The sequence below is a fragment of the Rhizophagus irregularis genome, chromosome 11 (assembly GCF_026210795.1).
Source record: "Rhizophagus irregularis chromosome 11, complete sequence".
NCBI classification, from domain to species: Eukaryota; Fungi; Glomeromycota; class Glomeromycetes; order Glomerales; family Glomeraceae; genus Rhizophagus; species Rhizophagus irregularis.
In genome coordinates this window covers 2,866,934-2,893,531 of record NC_089439.1, presented here as the reverse complement: position 1 = coordinate 2,893,531, position 26,598 = coordinate 2,866,934, and the positions used below count along the sequence as shown (strand labels likewise).

Below are 26,598 nucleotides of genomic sequence, written 5' to 3'. Positions count from 1 at the left end.
CGTTACAAGAAAACAAAATGTAATGCGAGAAACATTGTTTATTACATTTTTTTTCACTTTACCTTTTTATAGGCGTTTCTTTTCGAGTGGGGTATTATGTTGTGTAATCATAACGATAATATATAAGAAATAATCGACGGTGATGTTTGTTAAAAAAGAAAAATAAATGTGTGATTGCGTTCATTGAAAATAAAACTTTTTTAAGGTGACAATGCACAAATTATCCCGATATCTGTAGTGTCACTTTGACACGGGAATTCTACAAGTAATAGAGAAGAGGAAAGAAATTTATTTTATTTTATGTTATTTTATTTTAACATTCTATAAATTTATATAAATTTATATAAATTTATTCGTATAGTAATGTAATAATATACACTGTTTATTTATAATTATAATAATTATTTTTTTTTTTAAAAAAAAAAAAAAAATTTCTGTACCCTTTTATCAATAATTGATAAAACAAATAATAATTTTTTTGAACTCTAATTTTTTTTCTTATCAGTTCCAAATTAGTTACAAATTTCACTAATCTTTAAATATACATTAGATGTTATACAAAATTATTTTATGAATTAGTTAGTTATATAATAACCTTGATAAGAAAAAATATTTATCGTGTAACACCAAACCTTATATAGCTTATCAGAAACCTCTTGAATGGATTTTTTGGTTTAACGCGCGCCATTGTAATTATCTATAAAGTGATTTTTTTTTGGGGAAAAAAAGAATAAACAGTTTTGCATCGTCATATGCTTTGATAATATGAATTACACGATAAAAAGCGATATAATAATGATAATGACAAATCATTGATATCGGGACGTATAAAGATTTTACGCGTTCATAGAAATTGTATATATACAGTATAAATATATGGTGTATATATAATATATATATATGTATATATAAAATACATATAAAAAATATATATATATATATATGTATATATATTTTATATAAAATATATAAAAATATATATATATATATATAATAATATATAATATAATATATATTATTTCTTTTTTGGTTTTTACGTAGGCCATTATCTTTAAAATCGACTACAAAAATGAAAACGTGTTCATTGAATACATAACTAAATCATATTTGGCTTTGTAATGCGATACACACAGCAAGTTTTATTTCATATTTAAATAATTTTCGATATTTACGATGATTTTCATATGCTTAAAACCCATAAAATCAACAAATAAATTTCAAATAACTGGTTAAATAGCCTATCAAAAACGTCCGAGTTATTGTGTGCATAAATTACAATGCAGATGATAATCATTATCTGTGACATTTTGATGTGAGCCAAAAAAAATTAAAAAAGAAAAAAAAAGTCTTAAATTTTTTTTTTATGTCACTTAAAAAAAGTCAACTTCTAAATATAGATTAAAATTACTTAATGTTGTGCATAAAAGCTTTTTTTTTTTATGAAAATCCTTTTTTTTTTTCGCAAATCTTGTAATTTCATTGTCTATAATTTCATTAATGGTAATGAATTTCATTTTTTTTGTTTATTTTTAAAGGAAAATTTTTTTGTAAATTTTTTTATTTTTTTGCGGAGATTCACAACATATCCGAATATATTTAATGTGACTTTTTTTTTTGTTATTTTCTTTCATTTTTGTTCAATAATTACTTTATAGTATCTTATACTATACCACATATAATGTGCACAAGCCAACACATTTACCCGAACAATGCATATTGCACAAACTTATAGTATATTACAAACTTACTTTTTTATCCATTTTCAGCCCACTTTTTTTTTAAAAAAATATTATTTCTTGTTAGTCATTTAGATTTCGATCATGTATTATACAATATGTTGGTTTCATGCAAGATTCATATTTTAATTCTTTTTTATGTGACAATTATAATGCTTTGTACATATGAAATTTTCTTTGAAGGTAATTCAAAAAAATAAAATAAAATAAAATAAAATAAAATTAAAATTTTTCAAAAAAAAAGATTTTTTGAATGTCATTCATTTCCAAGTGTGTTTTGAGTAATAAAACAATAAATAAACTTGTCAAGTTGACCGGTTCAATAAAATAAATTCTTTTGAATTACAATATTGTTATATATATATATATATATCTTTTTTTTTTATCAATGTTCACGTGACTTTGCATTACACGTTAACTAAATCCTTTTTACAAAAACGCATGAAGAATCATTAATTAAAAGAACTCCGTTTTTGGTAAAACGGTATAAACCGTGTCATAATTAACAACACACACGCACATACATACACAAACATATATACGTAAACATTTTCTAGTAGTAATGGTGGACTCAGTAGAATCTCACCCCAACCTTATAACCCTTAAAAAAAAAAATCAATATAAAAAAAAAGGGTCCATATTATTTTGTGATAATTATATATATATATCTGAGATAGTTATTTAACATATTTTAAACGTGGACGCCACCATCGCCACCTTATTATTTATTTATTACACAACATCTTAACCGTATACGGACTTTATATATTCATAATGATTTCATTTAACATTTTAACGCGAATCTATCTTTTATCCAACAAGAGAAAAACGTTTTGATTATAAATGTTATAAATGTTGAGTAACACGAATAAAAATGTACTTTACCTTTTTTTTTTCAAACGATCCTTTTCCTTGTACCTTATTGGTTACACAATGATCACAAGATCCGCCGTAGATAATAAATAATGACGCTAAAATTTAACCTTGGTAACCAAAAGTAATGATCTTTTGATGGAAGGATGACACGCGAAATTTTTATTTATCATCTTGAAATATTACGTTACACTTTAATTTCTTAATATAGAAGGAGGTCCTAGCATCGATTCTCAGAAGAAATGAAGATCTATGGCGTATAATGTATAATAACGGAATTTACTTTTTTAGAATCGAATGACATGTCTAAAAAACCATTTGTCTAATTTGGGTAAATTATTACAAAAAAGGAGAAAGTGACATCTTTGTCAATCATTTTAAGCGAGTGAATCCGGGATTTTTCTAGATCTCCCATCCAAAAATATCACCTTAATAAAAATATATAATAAAAGGGTACATAAAATACATAAAGGTAATATAAAAGTAATCAAAGGTTATATATATAATAAAAGGTAAAGAATTTTATAAATTTTATAATTAAAATACGATAAAAGTTCCATTTAGGCGAGAATACAGTAAATACAGTATACGCGTATTATAATATTGTCATAGTATGATAACATCGCGATTCAAATTTGCGTGATATTGATATTTTTTTACGAAATATTTGTTTCTAATGATCGGATTCTGCATCTCTTTACATTCATGAACAAGTTTTAAATTTAACTAAACCATAAAAATGATAAACTTAAAATCAATTGACACATGATGATAACAATTTAAGTTAAGACTTACAGTTGTAGTGTTGTATTATCAGCTGGTCCGTACAATTGTGTAACACCCTAAACATTAAACATTTTTCAAATTTCCTTTGTCTTCTTATTATGTTTTATTTTAAGATTTCTTGGTATATCCGGTCCCTTTATAAAATATATATAATATTTGGTCACATAATAGTTACCCTTGAAAAATCGTTGCCACAAGCCACAATTTTTTTTTTTTTTGAAAACCATTTTTGGGCGTTCATCCAATTGAAAAGTGGCGATTACATTTAGTGATAATTACTTTCCCCAGCTTTTTTGTTTATCCCATAATTTTTTTTTTTTATATTGTAGAAATGTTAAAAATGTAATGTAACGTAAACGTAAATTGTTTATTACAACATACTATATAAATTGTTATTTTTTATAATATAGATAATAATATAAAAAAAAAAGTCCCTAAAAATTAAAAAGTCATTATTAATTAGTTTAAATTAAATATTTTTTTTTTATAATAAAAAACCCATAAAATTCCTGCATAAAAAAAAAATTTAAAGTTTAGAAATTGAGTGATTTCCATTACATATTTATAGTATTATTAAAGTGGTTTATATTGTTGTTTCTATTGTAAATCAAACCAGCCCGGATTTGTATAAAATAAATTTTTTTATAAATTGTCGTCTTTCTGGTCAAAAAAAAATAATTGAGAAATCGTACTTGAAAATAAAAAGTTTATCTCCACTTTTTCTTTGAGTTCTCCGAAATTTTTACGAGAAAACCTTCTCTTGGTTTAGATATTAAAAACTTCTTGTTTTCAGAAATTTATTTTTATTTTTCTTTTTTTAAAAATATCTTAACCGAGGAAGATTTCTTCGTTATTGATGGTATGTTATTTTTTTTTACTTTACTTTCTTTTTTTTTCCTCCTCCTATTTTTCTTTTTTTTTCCCGTTTTATTATTTTATTTTGTTACAAATTGTACAATTGTAACGAATTATATGTCTAACATTATTATTTATTTATTTATTTATTTATTATTATTATTATTTTTTTTTATTTGTTAAAATTTATTAGTGCTTATTTTTATATATCGTGAAAATTGCTTTCATAACGGACTATTGAAATCATACGATATTAGCATCAAATCAAACGTCAAAAAAAAACGGTAAACATACGAATTTATTTAAGAAAATTTCGTTTTTTCTTTTTTAATTGCCTCCGACAAAATTTCAGAACTTAAATTATCTCCATAATCTTTTTATCATTATCTCATTTTCCTTAATTATATATAAACTTTCGCTTTTTTTCTTTTTTGAATTAGTTTTTTTTCCACTTTTTTTTTGCCACTTTTTTTTAAAAAAAAACTTGATATATTGGGTAATTATTCGGTATATCACTATTTTTTTTTTATATTGTCACTAAAAAAAATTTATTACCCTAAAAAATTTTTTCACCCCTCCTTTTTCGTATTTTTTACACGTTTACTTCAACATATTCGGTCACTTTACTCACTTTACTTTTAATATCCCCTAAATCTTTTGTTTATCGGTTATTTTTTATTTGTTTATTTATTTATACACAATTTTGTATAAATCATTTAAAAATCACTAATATATAATTATATATATATCGGTACTTTTATCAACAAAAAATTTCTTATCCCCCCTCTTAACGACTAATTTTTACTATAAAAAAAAAATTACATTTCAAAAAAAAAAATTATAGTAAAAAAATAAAAATTAACCACCCAACAAAATTACTTATTCCTGACCCAATAATATCTTCTCTATTCGGGAATTTCTACCTTGTACATAAATATCTTTTATTTTTCGTAAAGTTCAAAAAACTTCCTTTTAACGTTGTAAAATTCCGACAAAGATATATATATATATATATAAAAGGTAATAATACTTTTTTGAGATCTTGACCTTTTTTTCTTCTTTTGTGAAAAAAATCAAACTTTATACGAGAAAAAAGAAATCGACCGATAAAATTTGTTACTATATTTATATTTTTATATATATAATATATATTATTAAATAGGTAAGTATCGATATTAAATTGCTTTTCATATTTTTTTAAATAAAATATTATTATATTTCTCCATTTCCTTTTTCATTTACCATTTATTCTTAATATCTTTTTAAATCAATCCCCATTCTTTCAATAATTACTTATTTTTAAATTTCAATTATTTTTTTTTAGAAATAAAAATAAAGAATGGTACATTCTCCATTATCTACAGATTTCTATAGTTCTTATCCCGTAGTACATAATCCTCAACTGGCAAACAATTATAATCTTGATAACATGTCCTCAAAATCATGTAACGGTACCGAAAATAAAATTAACAAGAAAAGAAAGCCAGAATATCATTATCCAATATCTCATGATTATTATTTATCTAATCAACATCAAAAACCTCAATTGATATACCATCAACAACATCAACAACATCAACAACATTTAGTTAATGTATCTTATCAACATAATCATCAACATCAAATTATGTTAAATCAATCTGAATGGTCAGAATTTGTTCGTTCAAACCCTTCAACACCAACAAATTCTCCTCCTCCTCCAAATGTGGATGCAAATTCAAATAATAATGATGGTTCTTCTAATGGTACTTATAATATACATGATTATCTTATGACTGAAAATTTGGCTGGAAATTTGGCTTTATCAACTTCTGATAATACTTTTGGTTTGGAAGCTCTTTATAATTCCTACTCTATTAATCCAACAACAATTCCAATGAATACTACTTCGGATTATACTCCTACCGTCAATTTTGGTTATGATGATAATTCCTCTTCTATTAATGATCATCATCATCATCATCATCATCATCATCATAATCATAATAATTCGAATGGAAATGATGATCGTAAAAATACTATGAATGGTATTCATTATGATAATCTTGGTCAATTGGCCGCTGCTGCCGCTTTTCTTGTTGATTCTCGTAATGATAAATCTTCTGATCAAATTACTACTTTTGGTGTGGGAACTTCTTCAATAAATGAGGGTAATATTCGTAATAATCGTAATAGACCTCATTTAATGCCTTTAAATATTACTACTACTACTACGGAATCTAATGTGTATCGTTTGGGTTCAGATTTTAATTTTACCGATTCTATTGCAAGTTCCCCTTCTCCTGTTGTAACCATGCCACCAACTCCTGTATTTTTTGAACCTGAATTTCTTGATGGTGTTACTAATACTATGTCAGAAGGGTTTAATTTTGGAATTAATCCTACTACTTTAACTTCTTCAGAACAATTAATAGAAAATGATAATTCAATTTCTGTATCAAGATCTCATAGTTTTGATAGTATTTCTTCTTCTTCACAACAAAATAACATTTTTACTTCTGAGAAAATTATTGAAAATCCTCAAACTGTAACTCCTGCAGCTATTTCAATTACACAACCTGATTTTACTCCAATGCTTTCTCAATCTACTTCTTCATCTACTATTGATATGGAAACTGATTATTTTAATAGTAAACAACATCGACGTCAAAATCATTGTGAACAAGCTAATAATCATAATAATAATATTAATAATAGTAATAATAATACCGTAAGAAAAACGAGAAGTAGAACTTTATCCAATCCTCCAAATATTAAATCTGAACCAAGAACTCCAGCTTTATCTCCACCTGAATCACCAGGAGATTCTGTATCTTCTAATTCATCATCTCCACCTTCTCCTTCACCTCCTCAAACACCAAATTATATGCGTCGAATGTCAATTAGCCCTACTATCATGGAGGAAGAGGAGGAAACTGTAGGATCAAACTCTTCTAACACGACAGAACCTATTCCAATGGTTACTCCTTCACCTTATGTTTCAGATGTACATAACATTAATTCCAATGTTAATCCAAGAAATACTGCGGTTAATATTATGAGACCTATTATTCAACAATACTTGAACTCTAATAACCCAGCAGCATTGGGAGAAAAAACCGTAATGGTTTTAACTTCAAAGGTTGCTCAAAAGTCTTATGGAACGGAAAAAAGGTTAAAATAAATAAATAAATAAATATATATATATTATTTTTTTTTAAAAAAAACATTTATACTGATTTTTATTATCATTTAGATTTTTATGTCCTCCTCCTACTACATTGATTTTGGGATCAAATTGGTGGTGTCCATCACCACATAGTATAGGACATTCATCTTCAACTACATTTAGTCCTCCAAAAATTTCTGTGGGTATTTCTGGTGAACAAGGTCACCAACAAGGAATTCTTGAATGGATTAGTCCTTCTGGTAATCCACTTGATCCTACTTCATGTTCCGAGATGGCATTTAGTGGAAAATGTGTTTCAAAACATTTATATATTAATGATGCTGATGAAAAACGAAAGAGAGTAGAAGTTTTAGTTAATATTCACAGTCCAATGGGTCATAACTTTGGTACTTTTGCTAGTAAACCTATCAAAGTTATTAGTAAACCAAGTAAAAAAAGACAAAGCGTTAAAAACATGGAATGTAAGTAACAATTTTTAAACATATAATATAAAAAATGTACACTTTTCAATTTTTATTTAATAATTTATTTCTTTATAGTGTGTATACACCATGGAACTACTATTTCATTATTTAATCGAATCCGTTCACAAACTGTTTCGACAAAATATCTTGGTGTATCAATGCAAAACGCAAATCAAACATTCGGACCTTGGTATGGAAATGTAAATAATAGTAATACATCATCGAATCCAAACGATCAACCACATCCATGTTTTGTTGCGCGAACGGGAAGTTGGGATCCTTTCATCATTTGGATTGTAGATCCACATCACATTAAGGGTAAAGATGATCATCCTCAACATCCACCGCATCCAAATTTCCCTCGTCCACCACCTGCTGCTATAAAATCAAATCCTAATAATCCTACACCAATTCATTATAATCAACCAATCGTCTTACAATGTTTGAGTACTGGAATGACTAGTCCAGTTATGATCATTCGTAAAGTGGATAAAGGTAGTATGGTCATAGGCGGAGGTATCCTTGAACCATTGAACGGTTATGGTGAAGGTGAAGAAGGTTGGTTTTTTTTTTTTCTTTGAATATGAAATTTATCAAAATTAACAATTAGAATATTAAATCAATTATTATTCATATAAACAGCTCTTGGTGATCCAGTTTCACAATTACATAAAGTCGCATTTCAAATTAAGGATGTTAATATGACTCCTACCACTTCACCCACATTCCAATCCCCAAGTCAGGCTCATCCACCAGGTCCTGGTACTTACCTGGCCTGTTTAGGTGATGTAGTTGGAATGCAACGAGCAAATGAAGGTCGAAAGATAATAAGTCAACCTACAACTCCAGTTAATACAAGTTTCTTAGATAAAGTTAATTCACCAATACCTTCTCCCACTTCTGAAATTCCTCCAGCTGTTGCTGTAGCGTTAGCAAATTCACAAACAAACTTTCCTTTTGATTCGACACCATTATCTGAGTCTGCAGTTGTATCTACTGAAGGTGGGAAAGTTATTAGGAAGCGTAGAGTTTCATCATCAGTTGTTATCAGACCTACTACTACATTATCAAAATCTACTTTGGCTAAGAATAGGAGAAGAGTAAATAGTTTGAGCGGTGTTGCTAGTGAAGTTGATCTAGCTAAGTATGCTGCTACAACAAGAAATGCAATTAGTGGTCATCATCGTAATGGTCATGATAATGCTGGAGCTTTATGGACTGAAGATGTTACAGATGCCGCAGTATGGACGATTGTTGGAACGGGTAAATTAAAATTACTTTTATAAAGATGATTTTTATTTATTTGTTTATTTTATTTCATTTTTATTTATTTATTTATTATTATTTTTTTTTTACGCAGATTGTGCTTCATACACATTTTATTCTCCGCAAAATATGATTGGACGTCCAATTAGTTCAACATCACATATTATTCCACCATTACCATCATCTTCCCCAGTCACACCACTTCCTATTATATCAAATATAATAACAGCTACATCCTCACCATCAACTGGTACATCATCACAAATTCAAAATTCGACTACCCCCAATACCATAACTATATATGGGGAAAATTTTACCCGTGATCTCATGGTATGGTTTGGAGATTTACCAAGCCCAAGGGTGGAATTTAGATCTAAAGACTGTCTTGTATGCTTATTACCTGAAGAATTGATGTATGAACTGGACCGTCACAACAATATCAACCGAGACATTGTTAATGCTAGTCTTCAAGGTCGTCACTTACATCTTCTTTCTCATGGAAGAATTGTTGGTGTGAATAGTGGGAGACCTATTTTATTTAGTCGTAATGATGGTATAGTATTTAAGACAGGAAAAGTCTGGCCTTGAAATGATTCAACTTTTTTATTTTTGGGCTAACTTATTTCATTATAATGAAAATGTTAAAATCTCTTTATTTTCTTCTTTTTTTCACTTATTTTTAATATTAAAAAAAAAATATTCCTTTTTATTCGTTTCATTTTCATAATCATGAATATTTTCATTCGATTTCGAATTTTTTAACTTCCGATCTTCGTTTTTTTTAAAATGAACATTTTTAATTTTTATTTTACTCTTTTAATTCGTTATAAATTTCGTTTCACCTCTCGAACTTTATATTATATTATTTTTTCTTTGTACATTTTTTCTTTGTAGTTATTTTTTTTTATTATTATTTCATTCTTTCGTGAGGTGCTATTTTTTTTTAACAACACAACGAAAAAAAAATTACCGCATATTTAAAAAAAAAAATTAAGAAATTTTTGGTCTTTTAACAAACTTATGAGGAATAATTCAAATTCTTTATGATTTTTTATTTGCAAATTTTTTTTTTAAAAAAAAACAATTAAAAACCTTTGTATATAGTCATTATCCAATTATTCATAAATACCCTTTCTGAACTTTTTCTTTTTCTTCCCATAAAAATTAAACTTTTTCAATCGATTAATCGAAATTTATTCTATTTTATATACTCTTTTTTTTTTTACTTAATAATTAAGAGGGAGGAAAAAGTAAAAAATAATAATAAAAATTTACATAATTAAAAATTATGATTTTTTTTTTTGTAAAAAAAAAATTAAGTTGTTAAATTAATCCGTTTTTTTTTTTTTTTTTTTTACTTGTAAAAAAAAAAAATAATTTGTTAACTTGATCCGAAATTTTTTTTTTTTGCATAAAACTTGATAAAAATGGACTGCCAAGAGTTTTTCCGTTTATCAATTTGTCGGACAAAGTTTTTTTTTTTGCCAAATTTTTTACGCCCTCAATCTGTAATCAAGAAATTAACCCGAAATTTTCAAATGCTATCGTTAGTTTATATGAAATGTTGTACGACATTTTTATCATTAAATCATTTGAGGTATAGATAAAGTACATAATTGATACGATTCAATTCGCCGACATATTAATTATTACACCACATGTGTCAAATTTTATATAAATCATTCTTCCTCCCTGCTTTTTAAGAGTCCAAACGCTTTCTCCTCTCGCGTTTTAATAAAAAAGAAATATGTACTGATGTATTTTAATATATGAAATTTTTTTTTTTTCTTTAAGCTTTTTGTTTTTCTCATATAAGAAATAATATCAATTATATCATGTCGGGCGAATCAGGAAACTCAACTTCAGAACCTACCGTTCATCAGGAAGTGGTAACTTCGAGTACTCCAGAAGAAATTACCGAAACCACTATAACTGTTGAAACAGTGAAAACTGAAGTTCCTACTTCTGTTAACTATGAAGAATCACCAAGTGTCCTTACAGAGCAAAGTATTGTATTAGAGAAGCCAGTAGATGGTAAAATTGTCGAAGCTCCTACTGTAGCTCAGACTACCGAAAAGACAACCTTGACAACCCATACAAATGATAATTCAGATAATTCTAAAAAGGATAATCCTGAAATTTCTGAAAAATCTAATAATGAGATTAGTGAAATTTCATCACAACCAAAGATTCAATTCACTGAACAACAAAAACCAGATCATTTTAAATCCGAGGCGAATTCATCTACTGTAGAACCTTCTACAAGAAGTCCACCTGCTACGAAAGAAACCAAAGAAGGCGATTCTAAAAAGAAACATGTAGACATTGTAAATATCCATCTTTTTGAATGGTTTTTGTTTTAATTCGTTCTTATCATTTATTTCTTATCAATTATTCTTATCATTTAATCGTTTCATTTATTTTCCAATAATATAGGATGAACATTTATTTAAGCCCGAAGAAGTCGCCGAACGATATCATGTTGATATTAATACTTATAAACCATCAGATTCTAGAGGATTGAATATTAATCAAGCTAAAAAGTTATTGGAAGATCATGGTCCAAATATTCTCTCACCTCCTAAGAGGAAACATCCCATATTGAAATATTTTGAATGTTTAATGACTTTATTCAACATATTATTAATTCTTGCTGGTATTCTGATGTATATTTTATTTGCTATTGATCCAGCTAATAATCAACCCAATGTTAGTTATTTATTTATATTTTTTTTAATTATCAAAAGGATTTGTATAAATAATAACAATCTTCTCTTCTCTTTATTTTCAGACTTACCTTGGTGCTATTTTCTTTGGAGTGGCTTTTTTGAACGCATTTATTGAATTTTATCAATTACAAAAATCGGCCGCAATTTTAGAGTCATTTTTAAATATGATCCCACAACAATGTTATGTTATTAGGGAAGGTAAACTCACACAAATTCAAGCATCTACCTTAGTCGTTGGTGATTTAGTTTTTGTAAGGATGGGAGATAAAGTTCCCGCAGATTTATTTATATTTTCAGCAACTGATATGAAAGTAGATAATTCTTCTCTTACTGGTGAATCAGAACCACAAGAAAGAGTGAAAACTAATACTCATAGCAACCCATTAGAAGCTACTAATCTTTGCTTTAATGGTACATTGGTAGTATCAGGTGAAGGTTATGGCATCGTTATCAGAACTGGAGATCATACTGTATTGGGTCAAATTGCTGGTCTTACTGCAGGGGAAGAAAAGAATAAGTCACCTTTAGCAATAGAAATTGATAAATTCGTAAAAATTATAGCTACTATTGCCATTTTATGCGGTGTTATTTTTTTCGGAATTGGTATGAGGATTATGCCAAATAATCTTACTGCCAACGTGGCTTTCGCTATTTCTGTACTTGTTGCATGGGTACCCGAAGGATTGCCAGCTACTGTTACTATACTTTTAACTATAGCAGCAAAAAGGATGGCAGCACAAAATGTTCTCGTCAAGGATCTTCAGGGTGTCGAAACACTTGGGGCAATTACCCTTTTGGCTACAGATAAAACTGGAACTTTAACTCGAAATCAAATGACTGTAACTTATATTTGGACTTCCTTAAATTTGTATTCTGCATTTCGAAGTGCACAATCCGAAAATAATCCTTTTGATCCAAGTGTGACGGGTATTCAGGAAGTTATTCATATATCTTCTTTATGTTCCCGTGCTAAATTTGATCGTACTGATATTCCATTTAATGAACGTGCAATTCTTGGTGATGCTACTGAAACTGGTTTAATAAGATTTGCCTATCAAAATGTGGATGATTATGATGGACTTATTAATTCATATCCAAAAGTTTTTGAAATTCCTTTCAACTCTGAAACAAAATGGGCATTAACGATTCATCAAAAGAAACATGATAAGGGTGATTTAACTTTATATATTAAAGGAGCACCAGAGCGAGTTCTTAGACTTTGTTCTACGATATTATCAGATAACGATGCAATTCCTTTAACTGATGAACATAAAAAAAAATATGATGAAATGTATGAGTTTATGGCTTCAAAAGGACATCGAGTTTTGGCTTTTGCAAGATTATTGTTACCAAGTGATAAATATCCTGAAAATTATGAATTTAAAAAAGAAGATAAAAATTATCCAACTGGAGATTATTGTTTTGTTGGATTATGTTCACTAGAAGATCCTCCAAAACATGGTGTTCGTGAAGCTATTGGAAGTTGTCGTCGTGCTGGTATTAGAGTAATGATGGTGACTGGGGATCACCCTTTGACCGCCGAGTCAATTGGTCGAAAAATTAATTTAATGATATCAGACACCAAACCTCTTGTTGCTAAAAGAACTGGTCGACCTATTGAGTCAATTCGTGAACATGAATATAATGCGGTTGTAATTCATGGTGAACAAATAGATTCTTTAAGTGAAAATGATTGGGATACCATCTTTTCTAAAGATGAAATTATTTTTGCACGTACTTCTCCTTCACATAAACTTGAAATTGTTAAACATGCACAATCCTTAGGTCATATTGTTGGCGTGACTGGTGATGGTGTAAATGATTCTCCCGCTTTGAAAAAAGCTGATTTAGGAATTGCTATGAATCAATCTGGATCTGATGTTTCTAAGGAAGCGGCTGCTATGATCTTAATGGATGATAATTTTGCTTCTACAGTAAAGGGTATTGAAGAGGGTCGTCTCATTTTTGCAAATCTTAGAAAGTCTATTCAATACACTATTTCTCATTCAACTCCAGAAGTTGTTGTTTCATTATTATTCGTTGTAGTACCCGTTCCATTACCGTTAACACCAATCCTTATCTTAGTAACAGATTTAGGATTTGAATTATTTTTAGCTCTTACATTCGCTTGGGATAAACCTGAAAGCAAGAGAGGTCTTATGAGTTTACCTCCTAGAAAGCCTGTTACTTCTAGTTCAATACAACGTGTGCGTCGTATTGCTCTTAACCGTACGCCAACCGTTAGAGATTCAGAAGGTCGACCCATACCTCCTTCAAAGCTTTCAATTTTCTTGCACAATATGAAAAAACCTTTTACAGCAAGTTTTTGGGCTGAATTATTTGAAAGTACTGATGAAGAATTATTAGTTGATGGAAATCTTCTCTCCTGGGCATATTTAGAAATTGGTGTTATAGAAGCTATTGGTGCATTGGTCGCATATTTTGTTGTTTTGAATCATCATGGTATTACTCCATATGATGCACGAATAATGCAACAAGATGTACCTGAAAAATATTATTTTACAGATAGAGCAGAAGATTATACAACTATTCATAATCAAGTAATAACTAAGGATCAGCAACTTACAGCTTATTTCGAAGCACAATCTATTGTATATTTATCTATCATGATTCAACAAATATTCAATTTATTTGCTTGTAAAGCTAGACACCGGTTTCCATTTGGTAAATTTATGTTCTCAAATCCTCGCAGTTTTATTGGAATATTTTTTGGTGCAGGATTGGGCATGTGCATTGTGTATATTAAACCATTTAACGTTGCATTTAATACAAGTTATACGCTTAGTCCTTTATTTTGGTTAATTCCTATTGCATTTGGTGTATATATATTGATTCATGCTAGTATTAGGATACTTCTTTTAAGAAAGATGCATCCAGTAAGTTTTAATCCAGAAATAATAGGATTACAGATGCATCCTACTGTACGTTCTGTCGAAAGAAAAGCCTAAGATTATCTTAAAAACATTAAAGTTATGTTATTTTATTATTGTTACTACTACTAAATTTATAATTGTAGAAAGAAAGAAATGTATTAATTTTTTAACTACGTATTTTTTAATAAAAATTTTAATTGTCTTAATTGTCTTAATAATTTAATATCATTTTACTAAAACAAACAAAAAAAGAAAATAATATAAATAAATTATAGGTTACTATTAAACATATCTTTTATTTCTTAAAGAGAGTCAGCTGCAAAAATATAATTTCAGTGTAAACGAGGTCTATCCAAAGTTGATCTCTCAGTGGGTTCAATGAATCTAACAAAGGCCTTTACAGTTTACACTATAGTATAAGTAGTTTGAAATGAATTTTGCGGAATAAAATTAACTATAATTTCCAACTTACAGTCGCCCCAGTGTCTCCTTTAACAACCACTACGTATCTTTTAAACGTTCTAAATCTTTATCCCAAATTACTATACTTCGAACCACTTCGCACCATCCTTGATGTCCATGGTCAGCATTAAAGAAGTCCTTTCATTTATAACATAATCATTGTCTATCCCTTCAAAAACTTTATGATGATCCTGTAAATTTTGATCCAGAGAAAATAAGAATTCTGAACTTAGCCGAAGATCTATGAATGAGCTAAACCAACATTAGATGATGAAATAATGTCCTTCCTATACAGGAAACAATATCCAACGGATACACCTTCCCTTCCTACTTCCTCCCTGCTGATACGTATTATTGTTACTACTCTGGCCTCTTCGTTCGGTATTACTGAATACTGACAAGGTTTCATCAGTTCGTTTCTAAGCAAGCAAAAAATATCAATTGTTGCTCATGAAGAAAATCGATAAAATAACTAACTTACCCCTTACATCAAGATTGTCTAATTGAGCATGAATGTGGCCTGAGCTGTGCGCTTTCTTTTAACTTTTCGAAATCGACCTTTTGTTAGTATCTAAGTTTTTTCAGCTTAAATAAAAATAACATACATTGATTTTTTATTATTTTTCTCCAATCATCATATAATGACCAGTCGTTTTCGATGAATTCTCCAAGTTTGGAGCCCTAGTAATTATACTATTGCACAGCCTCGAAGACAATTTGATGCTACACAAAGCCACAAGTTGTACGTTCATCTTATAACGTGAAAATGAACATCAAAGCTCAAATATACTGTATCTGTAGAAACTGATCAAAATAACTTTATGGATTTAACTAACAAGAATCAGATACAAGGTATTGAGAGTACAATAGTTTTTTTTTCAGATGTTATTAAATATTGAAATTTTTAGAATTGATTTTTAGAGGATGATTTGTCCTACTACTTGCCTGACGATGATTTAGTGATTCTGGAGAGTCTAAAGCGTTAACAATTAAACATAACATCCGTATTGTATTTGATCGATTCTGATTCAGAAAGTTTTCTTGAAGACTGCTAAACTAACTGTTCATATTTCGTTTTAAAATTAGGTTTCGCTCAAGAGAATGTACGAAGAAATTCATGAATTTCCTGATCCCAAATACATGTTTGATCTCAAGACGAAAGTACTTACCACTCTGAAAATTTGTTGCATGATGGAATGAGAACCATTCGGATTTTCAAATCACAATTGATTCTATTAAGAAATGGACTAATCAAGAAGACAAAGATCCTTTTCATTATAATTTTAAGTTCTCAACTGAGGAGATTGTAATTAAAGTTTACAGTTGATTAAGCCTTCTTATACTATCTTTGTGAACCAATTTAAGTGACCATTTAATTAATCATAAATTATCATAAATTACATATGAGCATTAAATTTCAAATTTACATATATTAAAACATTTAGAGTCAACAACTAAAATTAGTGAGAGCTTCCAAAATTTATTGATATATTGGTCTAAAATTATGATTTCATTAAGTGTATTATCTAATGGCCGGCCATGTTGATATCTCATACAAAGAGTAACATGAGTTATGCCTTTCGCCTCTCTACTAAGAAAGTTTTTAAAACATTCTATTTGAAAAGCAGTTGTTAAAGTATGAAAACATTTAAAATAAAGAAAAATAAATCAAACCTTCAAGTTTAATTACTTGCATATTGTTTGTAAAACCCTGCTCATTTTCCAGCTATACGTAGCACTATATATATATATATCATCTGCCAATGATTTGATTTTCTAACCACCTTCTACTACATTGAATTTGATTTTCAAACCAACATTTTACTATCATATTTGCTGAGGAATTAGCCGATTGTTATTACTCATCTTAATTTATCCAGATAGAATTAAGGCCATTACGCTACTTGAAGAAGGCTATAGCTATTGTCAAGTTGCATTAGGATCCCGAATAATACTAATATAACTCACAAGTAAACTTTAAATACTAAAGTAAAAATACATTTTACAACATAACTCTATCAATATTGAAGGTAAAAATTCAATTTTACTATCATTAGAATCCTTTTATCAAGACGAATCTAATAATATAAATTTTGTTAAAATTGAATGTTAAAAACAGAGGTATGTAGGATAACGAAATTTTGAAAATACTCCTATAATACGCAACTTTTAAAAAATTTTAATATAAACTCTACGCAAACTCAAATGTGAGTTGTATCAGTTAAGGTTGCTGGAGAAACTAGAAGGTTTTGGCAAGTTGGCGAAATGCCAAAATGGTGAAACTTTGCTAAAACTATATGAAAGTCTTATTAAAAAGTTGGCGAAACTCTGGAAAAAAGCGAAATCTAACAAAACTTATTATAAATGCTGAAACTGCTAAAACCTTGCCAAAACTATAATAAAACTATAGTAAAATTTTGGAGAAACTAATCATAGAATTTTGGAGAGATTTAGATAGGCAACCTTAGTATCAGTATTGTTCAAGGTCCTGTTACATTAAGGTTATAATAATGTTCACCCTTTAACAATACTAAGATTAAAGAAAAAATATGACGAGACAGGTACAGTACAAAATAAACTACTTAAAGGTCAACTTTGTCTATTAACAGAAAAAGATAAGAGAAAAATTGTACATAAAATTATGGTAAATGAATGTTCAACGGCCGTTGATGTTCAAAAATCGTTGAAAGTTAATGAAAAAATAGAGATTAGTGCTAATACAATTAGAAGAACTCTTAAAAGAAATGGTCTAAATTCAAGGGTAAAGTGCAAAAAACTTCTATTATCTAAAACTTACTGAAAAAAACGTTTAGAGTTTGCAACAAAATATAAAACTAGACTGTTGAAGATTGGAAAAAAGTTATTTGGTCAGACGAATCCAAATTTCAAATATTTGGGTCTGATGGTAAGAAATATTGTTAGAAAAGAGATGGTGAGTCGCTAAATGATAGATATATGAAACTTATGGTAAAGTTTGAAGGTAGAAGTATTTTTATTTGGGAATGTTTTATATATTTAAGTGTTGGATATCTTATTCAAATTGAGGAAGGATTAGATGGAGATCTCTATCGTCAAATACTTAATGATGAATTTTTAAATACGTTGGAATTTTATGAATTAAATGCTCAGGACATTATCTTTCAACAAGATAATGACCTGAAGCATACTGCAAAACTAACTTGAAAGTAGTTTCTGATAATAACAGTCAGGTATTATCTTAGCCTACACAATCTTTAGATTTAAACCTGATCGAACATCTATGGAATGATATAGATCGAAAGCTTAGGTTGTTAAATGTTGAAATTAGGGGTAAAGAACAACTTTGGGGAATATATTACTGAGTTATAGAATGAAATCCCTTTGGAGGTATATACAAATTTTATTGAAACTATGTCGCAAAGAATTAATAATATATTAAAAACAAAAGGGAATTACATATGATGGTGACTATTTTTTTTATTATAATTATTTTTTTATATTTTTATATAAGTTTATATGATTTTATATAATTTTTATATAGCTTCTTTACTAAAAATGGCCAATTTTTTGAAATATTTTTATAGACCTAGATACAATGGTTTTCAAAACAATTGTGCAATTATTTTGTAAAATTTTTAAAATATATCAAGATATATTTGAGGTATTTTTGAGATTAAAATATTAAAATAATATCAAAGTTAATTATATTATAATACATTAAAAAAATTATTGTGATATTATTTTGAGTTATTTTTATAGACCTAAATACAATATAATTACAAAATAATAACAAAAGTATAATAAAAACATTTTGATGTATTAAATGTATTTTTGTAGTATTTTAAAATTATTACAAAATCATTTCAAAAAATTGGCCATTTTTAGTAAAGTTTATATGATTTTTTATTCAATAAAATTTATATTGTAAAAAGTGCCATAAGCAACGCAATACTAAATTTTATTAAAATTACATAATTTTTAAATAATCTAATTAATTAAAAATATATAAATTTTGTATATTTTGTAAGGTCATATAATAAGCTAATTATAAACCAAATTTTATTTTAATCAGATATCATATGATAAAGTAATGCATGATTAATGATCAGCAATACAGGTGTTGCGTTTATATTTCTTCGCTAATTAATTACGTCGTATTTTAGCGAACAGACTAATTTACTATTTATTATAAAATTACTATGAATTATATACGTCTAGAGTTCCAAACAGGTTGACCAAATTCAGATAACCTGACAGGTTGACCTGAATTTTTCAGGTCAGGTTTAGCAATTGCAATTCAGCATCAGTTCAGGTTGTAACATCAATATAACCTGAATGACCTGTTGACCTGAAACTATGATTTTATATAATAAGTGAGTTTATGGTATTATAATTCACTTTTTTATATATAAAAGTTGAATTGCAATATCAGAATTCACTTTTTTATATTGATTTTATATATAAAAAGTAAATTGCAGTATCAGAATTCACTTTTTTATATTTATTTTATATTTAAAAAGGTTGCGGTATTGCAATTCACCTTTTTATATGATTTTAATATAAAAAACTGAATCGCAATATTTCAAAAAAAATGTTTTGCACCATTTTTTTTGATATTTTTAATATAAATCCTGAAAATTTTCAGGTTTCAGTTCAGGCCAGGTCAAATAGATAACCTGATATGATCTGATTTGACCTGACCTGAAAAAAAATTTCAGGTCAGGTTTATCAATTTACCTAACCTAACCTAACCCATTTGGAACTTTAATTACGTCTGTTAAAATAAATTTAATTAGTATTTTGTCATTTTGATGAAAAGTATAGTTACGTTACTTTTGGAAGCTACTGTATATAAAAGAATGAAATTTGCTAAAATTAGGATTATATAAGCTAAATAAGACAAAATCATGAGCTGGTATTGTTATAGAAAGTATTTTGAAAAAAAACACAGTGAGATTTTACCTGGAACTCTAAAGAATAGACTTATTATGAACAAAAAAGCCTATAAACTTGCAAGTGGGCAGATTTATGATGAAATGCTACAGTATCTTTCAGGAGTTTCTCATGTAAATTTGCGCAAAAAAAACACCAACTAACTAAGCTTATATATATATTATTTAGCAAAATTAGAAAAGATAAGATTATGTAAATCAAATCTTTTAGTGTAAATAAACTTTCAAAGTTAACTAATATGCAAATTGATATTATTAAAAATTATCTTACTACATAGTGTAACTTTAGAAATGATTACTACTGCACCGTTAAGCTTGGATTGTATGACTAGTGAAAAAATCATAAATGTATTTCAAACTACACCAGCTGAAGTACTAGTATTCTCTTAACCAAATAAAAATATGCTGGTCATTTCATATAATACTCGTGCTTTCTACATTAATGTAACCTTGAAAGAATATCTCTACCTATTCTTGTTCAATAGTGACAGACATAATGATAAGTATGAATTTAAAAATTTTGGCTTATACTCTGAATGTAAAAAAGAGCATGATAAAGAAAAGATAGTTGACCGACGCATAAAAGGTTTTTATTACATTAAATGCTGATCTTCATCTAATAAAAAAGAAATCAAGATAAATATTTCACCAGAAATGATTTTATCAGTTACACTTTAAGCAAATAAAATTAAACCAACTTATGACTGATCCTATTTTCACAAAAAGATATTAGATCAATATCCTAGTCTATATAGAGAATGTAGTAGTGAAAATTTTGATTATTATGGAATTATTGATGAGACATCATGTAGAATCTCAAGAAAGACTATCTGCCCTTATGCAATTTAAGTCATAATGATAAAGAAATAGAAGGTAAGTATAAAGCCAGATCTTACTTTATTAAATATGAACAGCATGAAATTGAGATAACTGCATAGTCCTTCCTGCTCTATGAGCATGAGATATGATTTAAGTCATCTAACTATTTTTTTGGAAGTATAATAAGAAATATTAGACAGCTTTCTATCTGAAAATTTTTAATCTTTTTTTGAATTGATAAGCAAAAAAGGATTTAAATTGTTTGCAGTCATATAAAAGGAAAATAATCAAGTCTGATAAAATACTAACTGCTGAATATTTGAATTGGAATGCCAAATTAAGTGGGTTACCAAGCATTTTGATAGATAATATTCATTCCAATTTATATAAAAGATATAAAAAAGAAACTGAAAATAAGCTATGGCAATTATCAGAAGTCATAATAGTATATCAGAAAAATCTCAAGCCTCTAATTTCAAGTCTATCACTTTCGAAGCCAGAAATAACTTTAGAGGGATTGATAATTATAATTTTGCATTACCTCAACTGTAGAGTTCACCATGTCCTATTTGCAATTATAGATTACATGGTTCATAGTATCACAAAAATGGAAACCAGCTTCCTTATGATCCTGAATTAGCAAAGTTGTACAGTCGCACCTCTATAAGTGCACCCTCTATAAGTGCATTTCCTCCCTATATGCCAGCGCACAAAATCTATTCAAATTTTGCCAGATTTTCCAAAAGGTTTTTGAAAAATCTGGTAAAATTTTTTAAATCTTGAATGATTTCGGACATTTTACTGCAGATTTCAGTATTTTTCAGAAGATTTCTGGAATTTTTCTAAAAACTTTTTGTGCGCTGCTATATGCACGCCATGGCTTGGCCCCAAGTTAGGACTTAGAGCTAAGTGCACACTCTCTATGTTCTACACGTGCATGTAATTCTGAATTCCGGGTATAACAAAACACTCTCCATAAATGCATTCACGTGATAACTATATAATATTGACCAATCATCGATAGCTGTTTGGTTCTTTAAAATAGATAAATTTGACAATTTAATAAAAAATATTTTTCAATCTTTTTAATTTTATTAAATTATTTTACACCACAGATCATGCAATTCTTTCATTAAAATGAAAATATAAAATAAAAGTGAATTAACAAATATTCCCTCAAACTACTAATATTGATTTTTCTATTGGCTGTTCTTTAAGTGCACACCCTCCCTAACTGCATGTGCATAGTCGGGCCCCAGGTGCGTGCACTTATGGAGGTGCGACTGTATTTCCAAGATAAGCTGGAATATTGTTTTACCTGCAATACTTCAAGCATTAAAGTCAAGTTCACAATTGTGTCATCATTTAATCTCATTTTTTTTTCATATATTAATAAAGTACCATAAAGATTTTCACCTGTGATGTCAAATTGTGACCGATCTTTTATATGCAATATTGTAAAACGTGATTCTAGTCCACCAATTGGGACAATTTCTACTGAATATAGTTTCATAAAGAGAAGTGATCAGAGATCTATACATTGATAGGGTATAAATACAAAAGAACTATTCTAATATAAGATACATGTAAGAAATAATTTTCGTGCATCATCAATAAGTAGCATCCCTTTTTTCATACACTTCAATAACTAAAACGGGATGTGCCGTTTTAACCGTCACCGTTCACGTGACTGTCGCGTTCGCGTTATTCAAATCACGATCACATTATCGCCGATCATTTTGCCGATCATTTCAGTGACTCAATTATAGTGCTGCCAAAATTTTTTGTGCATCGGAAAAATTGGATCAACAGACAGATTCAATTTGCTTAAATATATACCCCATTTTTTTTCTTCTTTTGCAGTACGAAATTTTATAAATAAATCATGTCTTATATTCTAAATTGATTTGTGTTAGGCGAGGATCCCTTCGAAAAAATTTTTCAGCTTTATCTTGATACTAGTAAAATCCAGACTATAGGGTTACTTAAGGATGCTATCATAACGAGTCAGAAACTTAACGTTGCAACCAAAGAAGTCAAGTTATGGAGGGTTGATTTTCCCCTTATCGGTATCAATGAGGAACAAAAACTAGATCTCATTAATAAATGCACAAATGTTAATATTAATATCAGAGGCGAACTTGGTGGTGTAGAACTGCCAACAATTTCGATGTCTAACAATGAATTTGTCACTCAGCAAAATCTACAACATGCACATATTATCGTACAACTTAAGTGAAACTCATTCTCGCTCACACCATGTCATATTCGCCAATAATACCGAATGCTTACTTATTCTTGTGTTTTTCTTTCCTGCTTTTTATCGTCAAACCCGCCCAAAAAACACATTTACGTTATCGCAGATCAACCCGGTACCACTGGTAAGTGAAGTCATAATAAATTTGGTCAACGCGAGTGAACGCGTTTAGGCATAGTCACTCTTTTATTCTTGTTTGCGTCGTGTTATAATCTTAATACGGAGACCTTTTCTTATAGTAAGGACTTTGTCCGGTTCCAAGGAAAACTTATACATTTTTGTTGACGATTCGAATTTATACATCGAAGGGAAGTATGTAGTCGCTGAATATGAAAATATGGGTTCGTTTGACCACGAAAGAATTCAAAATGGTCGTACATTGGGCAGTGATCCAATTGTTGTTGGATCCGTTCCACCAGCCGATTCTTTATGGGATCTTGTCCGAGCCGAAGGATTCCATGTGAAAACGTTTCCTCGAAATGATCAAGGCTTTGAAAAAATGGTCGATATGCAAATCGGGATCAAGTCCTTTTTAACAATGTGCCTGCTACTTTGGCACTCATCACTGGTGATGCTGATTACAAGCCTGTATTGGAGACCGCAGTCGATTTAGGTGGATGGTCGAAATTTATTTCTGGAACACTGGTATAAGCCTTCATCATGATTCACTTGTTTGTTTTTTTTTGTTTTGTTGTTCTTTAAAACTATATTTTTCGTTACGGATATTATTCGCGTTATAGCTGATTCACTTGAGCTATTATGCGAAAAAAATACTTTAGGTTTATCTTCCAAATTATTTGATCCTAATAATGTGAGTAATCCAGCTTTCACATCTCTGAATCCATACTATAAGATTATCACATATGGATACGGCCCCGAGATATTATATTACGGATTCAATAAAATGAAAATTCTCCAATTATCTGGTGGAGAAATCTCTAATTGGAAGACTAAAGAAATGATGAGGTTTTTTTATGATATTGGTTTATTCGGTTGGTGGTACCGCGAACGTGATCTAACCTGGATGTACTTCAAAAGCTCGAGTGATATTCGGAAAGCGGAGAATTATATAAGAAGCAAATATTATCAAACCAAGTTTATACGAATTTAGAGGTTCACTGGTGCCTTGTGAAAAATATTTTATGTTTTATAGGTGGTTCTCGTGTGATCATTTTATTGTAAAAAAAATAACACTAATTATTTACAAACGTCACAAGAATATCTTTCTTTTTCTTCTCTATACTTACTTTCATAAATAATGTAATTCTATATGATAAATTAATGTATTGGAGTTAAGAAAAATAAAATTATTAACTGCTAGCTAAATTGCAATTATTTTTTTTCGCATCGTAAGAAATGTTTACTGTGCCACAACTCATATGACATTGTGACAAGCTAATATATCTTGACCGGCCCATTTTATGTCCACTACGCCAGATTACTGTGCCAGATTATTGCGCAATTTCTAGTAGATCTTCCCCCAAGATTTTTCACCTCCACGTGACCTGCATAAAATGTCACCCCGCGTCACACCTCACCGTTTTCATTTTTTCATAAGTATTCTGGGGACTTAGAAAATTTTTAGTGGTGAAAAAAGTTTTTTTCACGCTCCCTTAAACATCACTGGTCACGTGGGAGTGGAATTTTACTTAGAAATCTTGGGGTGATGCTGGGGTAAATTTTCTAGTAGAGTTAAATCATGTAAACGATCCTGAATGATATTGGTAAAACTCTTGCTGAAAAAACAGGGGCTGTGCAATGTGCAAATCACATATATTCGCATTATTTTTTTTGACGTCTCCAGGCACGCTACTATCATAAACAAAACAATATTCGGGTATGGCTATTTTTTCTAGCAATCATTATTTCGCATATGAGATTTGGGAATGTGTATGCTCATTCTTCGTCATTTTTATCGATTTGCAAGAGGATTGATGGAATGACGAAATGCAGTGTGTAATTGCTAGTGGAAATCTGGAAAATGTTGTCTTTCGCGAAATTTTAATAGTGCTATAAAATGAGGTCAGTATATTTTTTTTCAAATCTAGTTGAGAGAAAAGTCCCAATATGTTGAGCTCAGAATCAACTAAAGCTCCAGAATCTCTCTTGGCAAATATAGGAATCTTGCTTATAATATCTTGAGAATGATATTGTTAGGGATAAAGAAATTTCAGCACTAGACCAATGTTCGGTCATTTTCTCAGTTCAGAGTAGTGATGATCAATTACTGATAATCAACATGCGCAATGATGACGCAATGTCTGTATACTGTACTAATGCTTGTATATGTTTTATATTAAAATAATTCTCCAGTTTTTTTTTCTTTCACAATATCTCAGGATATTACTATTACCAAAATTTCTGACAATAGAACTACTCCACCATTTCGCCCCACCACTTTTGCCGATAAATTTAAAACTATAGAAATTTATGAACATTTTCAAGATATTGTTACTAGTCATATCATATCTGTCATGTATTATACCAGTTTTCCAGTAAAAGAATGTAAAACATTCTTAGAAAAATATGGCGAAGTAAAGTGGAATCCAAACTAATGATTATGAGAAAGAAAATAACTGCCAGGTTATGAATGAACTTAAAGTATTTCACCAGCACCTGCTTGATTATAATAAAAGAACTTTCAAAAAATTTATGCAAGACATAGAAAAGGAATATAGAGAGTAGATTAGTACAAATAAAAAATTGCGATGTGAAAATGAGGATCTGAAGATATAACTGCAAAAGGTGGAAAAAAAGCTGGCATTCATGAAGTCAGATTCTTCTCATTAGTTGGGGGTACTTTTTTCCTTGTACTTCTGCAAAGTAAGATCCTGGTCAAGATCATACACTTTCTGAGAATCAATATAAATCAAAGATTCTCCCATTCTCTTTTATAATCATGAAAAAAAAAAATACCATTCTACAGACCTCATCCAAGGTAGAGAAGAACATGTGAAGAATATAAAGCTGAGCTGAAGGGGAAGAACTATCATCTTTGTAGTGAATTGCAGACAGAAGTTAATACTAACCGCCAGAATGAAAGATAAATTAATTAACTAAAATGGAATTATGTTCGATATGAATAGGAAATCTAAAATCTCAATAAAGAAATAGAGTATCTTCAAAATGCTTTAGAAGAAAAGATAGTAGAGTTGAAATCTGAAATATCCAGCCTAAAAAGTCAGCCATATCAAGCTAGAAAGGATGTGCAAAATAAAGAAAAGTATATCTTTACCTTAAAAAAGTAGTTGGTAGAATCCAAGAAGCAGGTTAAAAATTTGCGATATAGAATTAAAACTATCTTATCATGGAAATAATATGGCCACAATTACAGAGCTAGTAAATGCTATAAAGGGT

General features: G+C 28.9%; 4 protein-coding genes across 4 annotated transcripts; all 4 read left to right on the top strand.

Annotated features, from left to right (window-relative positions):
- Positions 1-5,589: 5,589 nt before the first annotated feature.
- On the top strand, positions 5,590-10,462 carry OCT59_003115 (uncharacterized protein; the record flags this gene model as incomplete). The annotated part of the gene is made up of 5 exons (XM_025316900.2): positions 5,590-7,403; positions 7,486-7,880; positions 7,959-8,441; positions 8,526-9,146; positions 9,244-10,462. The coding sequence occupies 5 exons, from the start codon at positions 5,590-5,592 to the stop codon at positions 9,735-9,737; spliced, it is 3,807 nt and encodes a 1,268-aa protein (XP_025179525.2). The 3' UTR covers positions 9,738-10,462.
- Positions 10,463-10,984: 522 nt separating this feature from the next.
- On the top strand, positions 10,985-15,014 carry OCT59_003114 (uncharacterized protein; the record flags this gene model as incomplete). Its single annotated transcript, XM_025331122.2, has 3 exons — positions 10,985-11,476; positions 11,586-11,858; positions 11,941-15,014. The coding sequence occupies 3 exons, from the start codon at positions 10,985-10,987 to the stop codon at positions 14,845-14,847; spliced, it is 3,672 nt and encodes a 1,223-aa protein (XP_025179526.1). The 3' UTR covers positions 14,848-15,014.
- A 2,861-nt stretch (positions 15,015-17,875) lies between these two features.
- Positions 17,876-18,417, top strand: OCT59_003113 (uncharacterized protein; the record flags this gene model as incomplete). The annotated part of the gene is made up of 3 exons (XM_025308866.2): positions 17,876-17,995; positions 18,073-18,139; positions 18,215-18,417. 3 exons carry the CDS (start codon positions 17,876-17,878, stop codon positions 18,415-18,417), a joined length of 390 nt encoding a protein of 129 aa, XP_025179527.2.
- A 5,161-nt stretch (positions 18,418-23,578) lies between these two features.
- On the top strand, positions 23,579-23,854 carry OCT59_003112 (uncharacterized protein; the record flags this gene model as incomplete). The annotated part of the gene is made up of 1 exon (XM_025310720.2): positions 23,579-23,854. One exon carries the CDS (start codon positions 23,579-23,581, stop codon positions 23,852-23,854), a length of 276 nt encoding a protein of 91 aa, XP_025179528.2.
- Between the last annotated feature and the right edge of the window lie 2,744 nt (positions 23,855-26,598).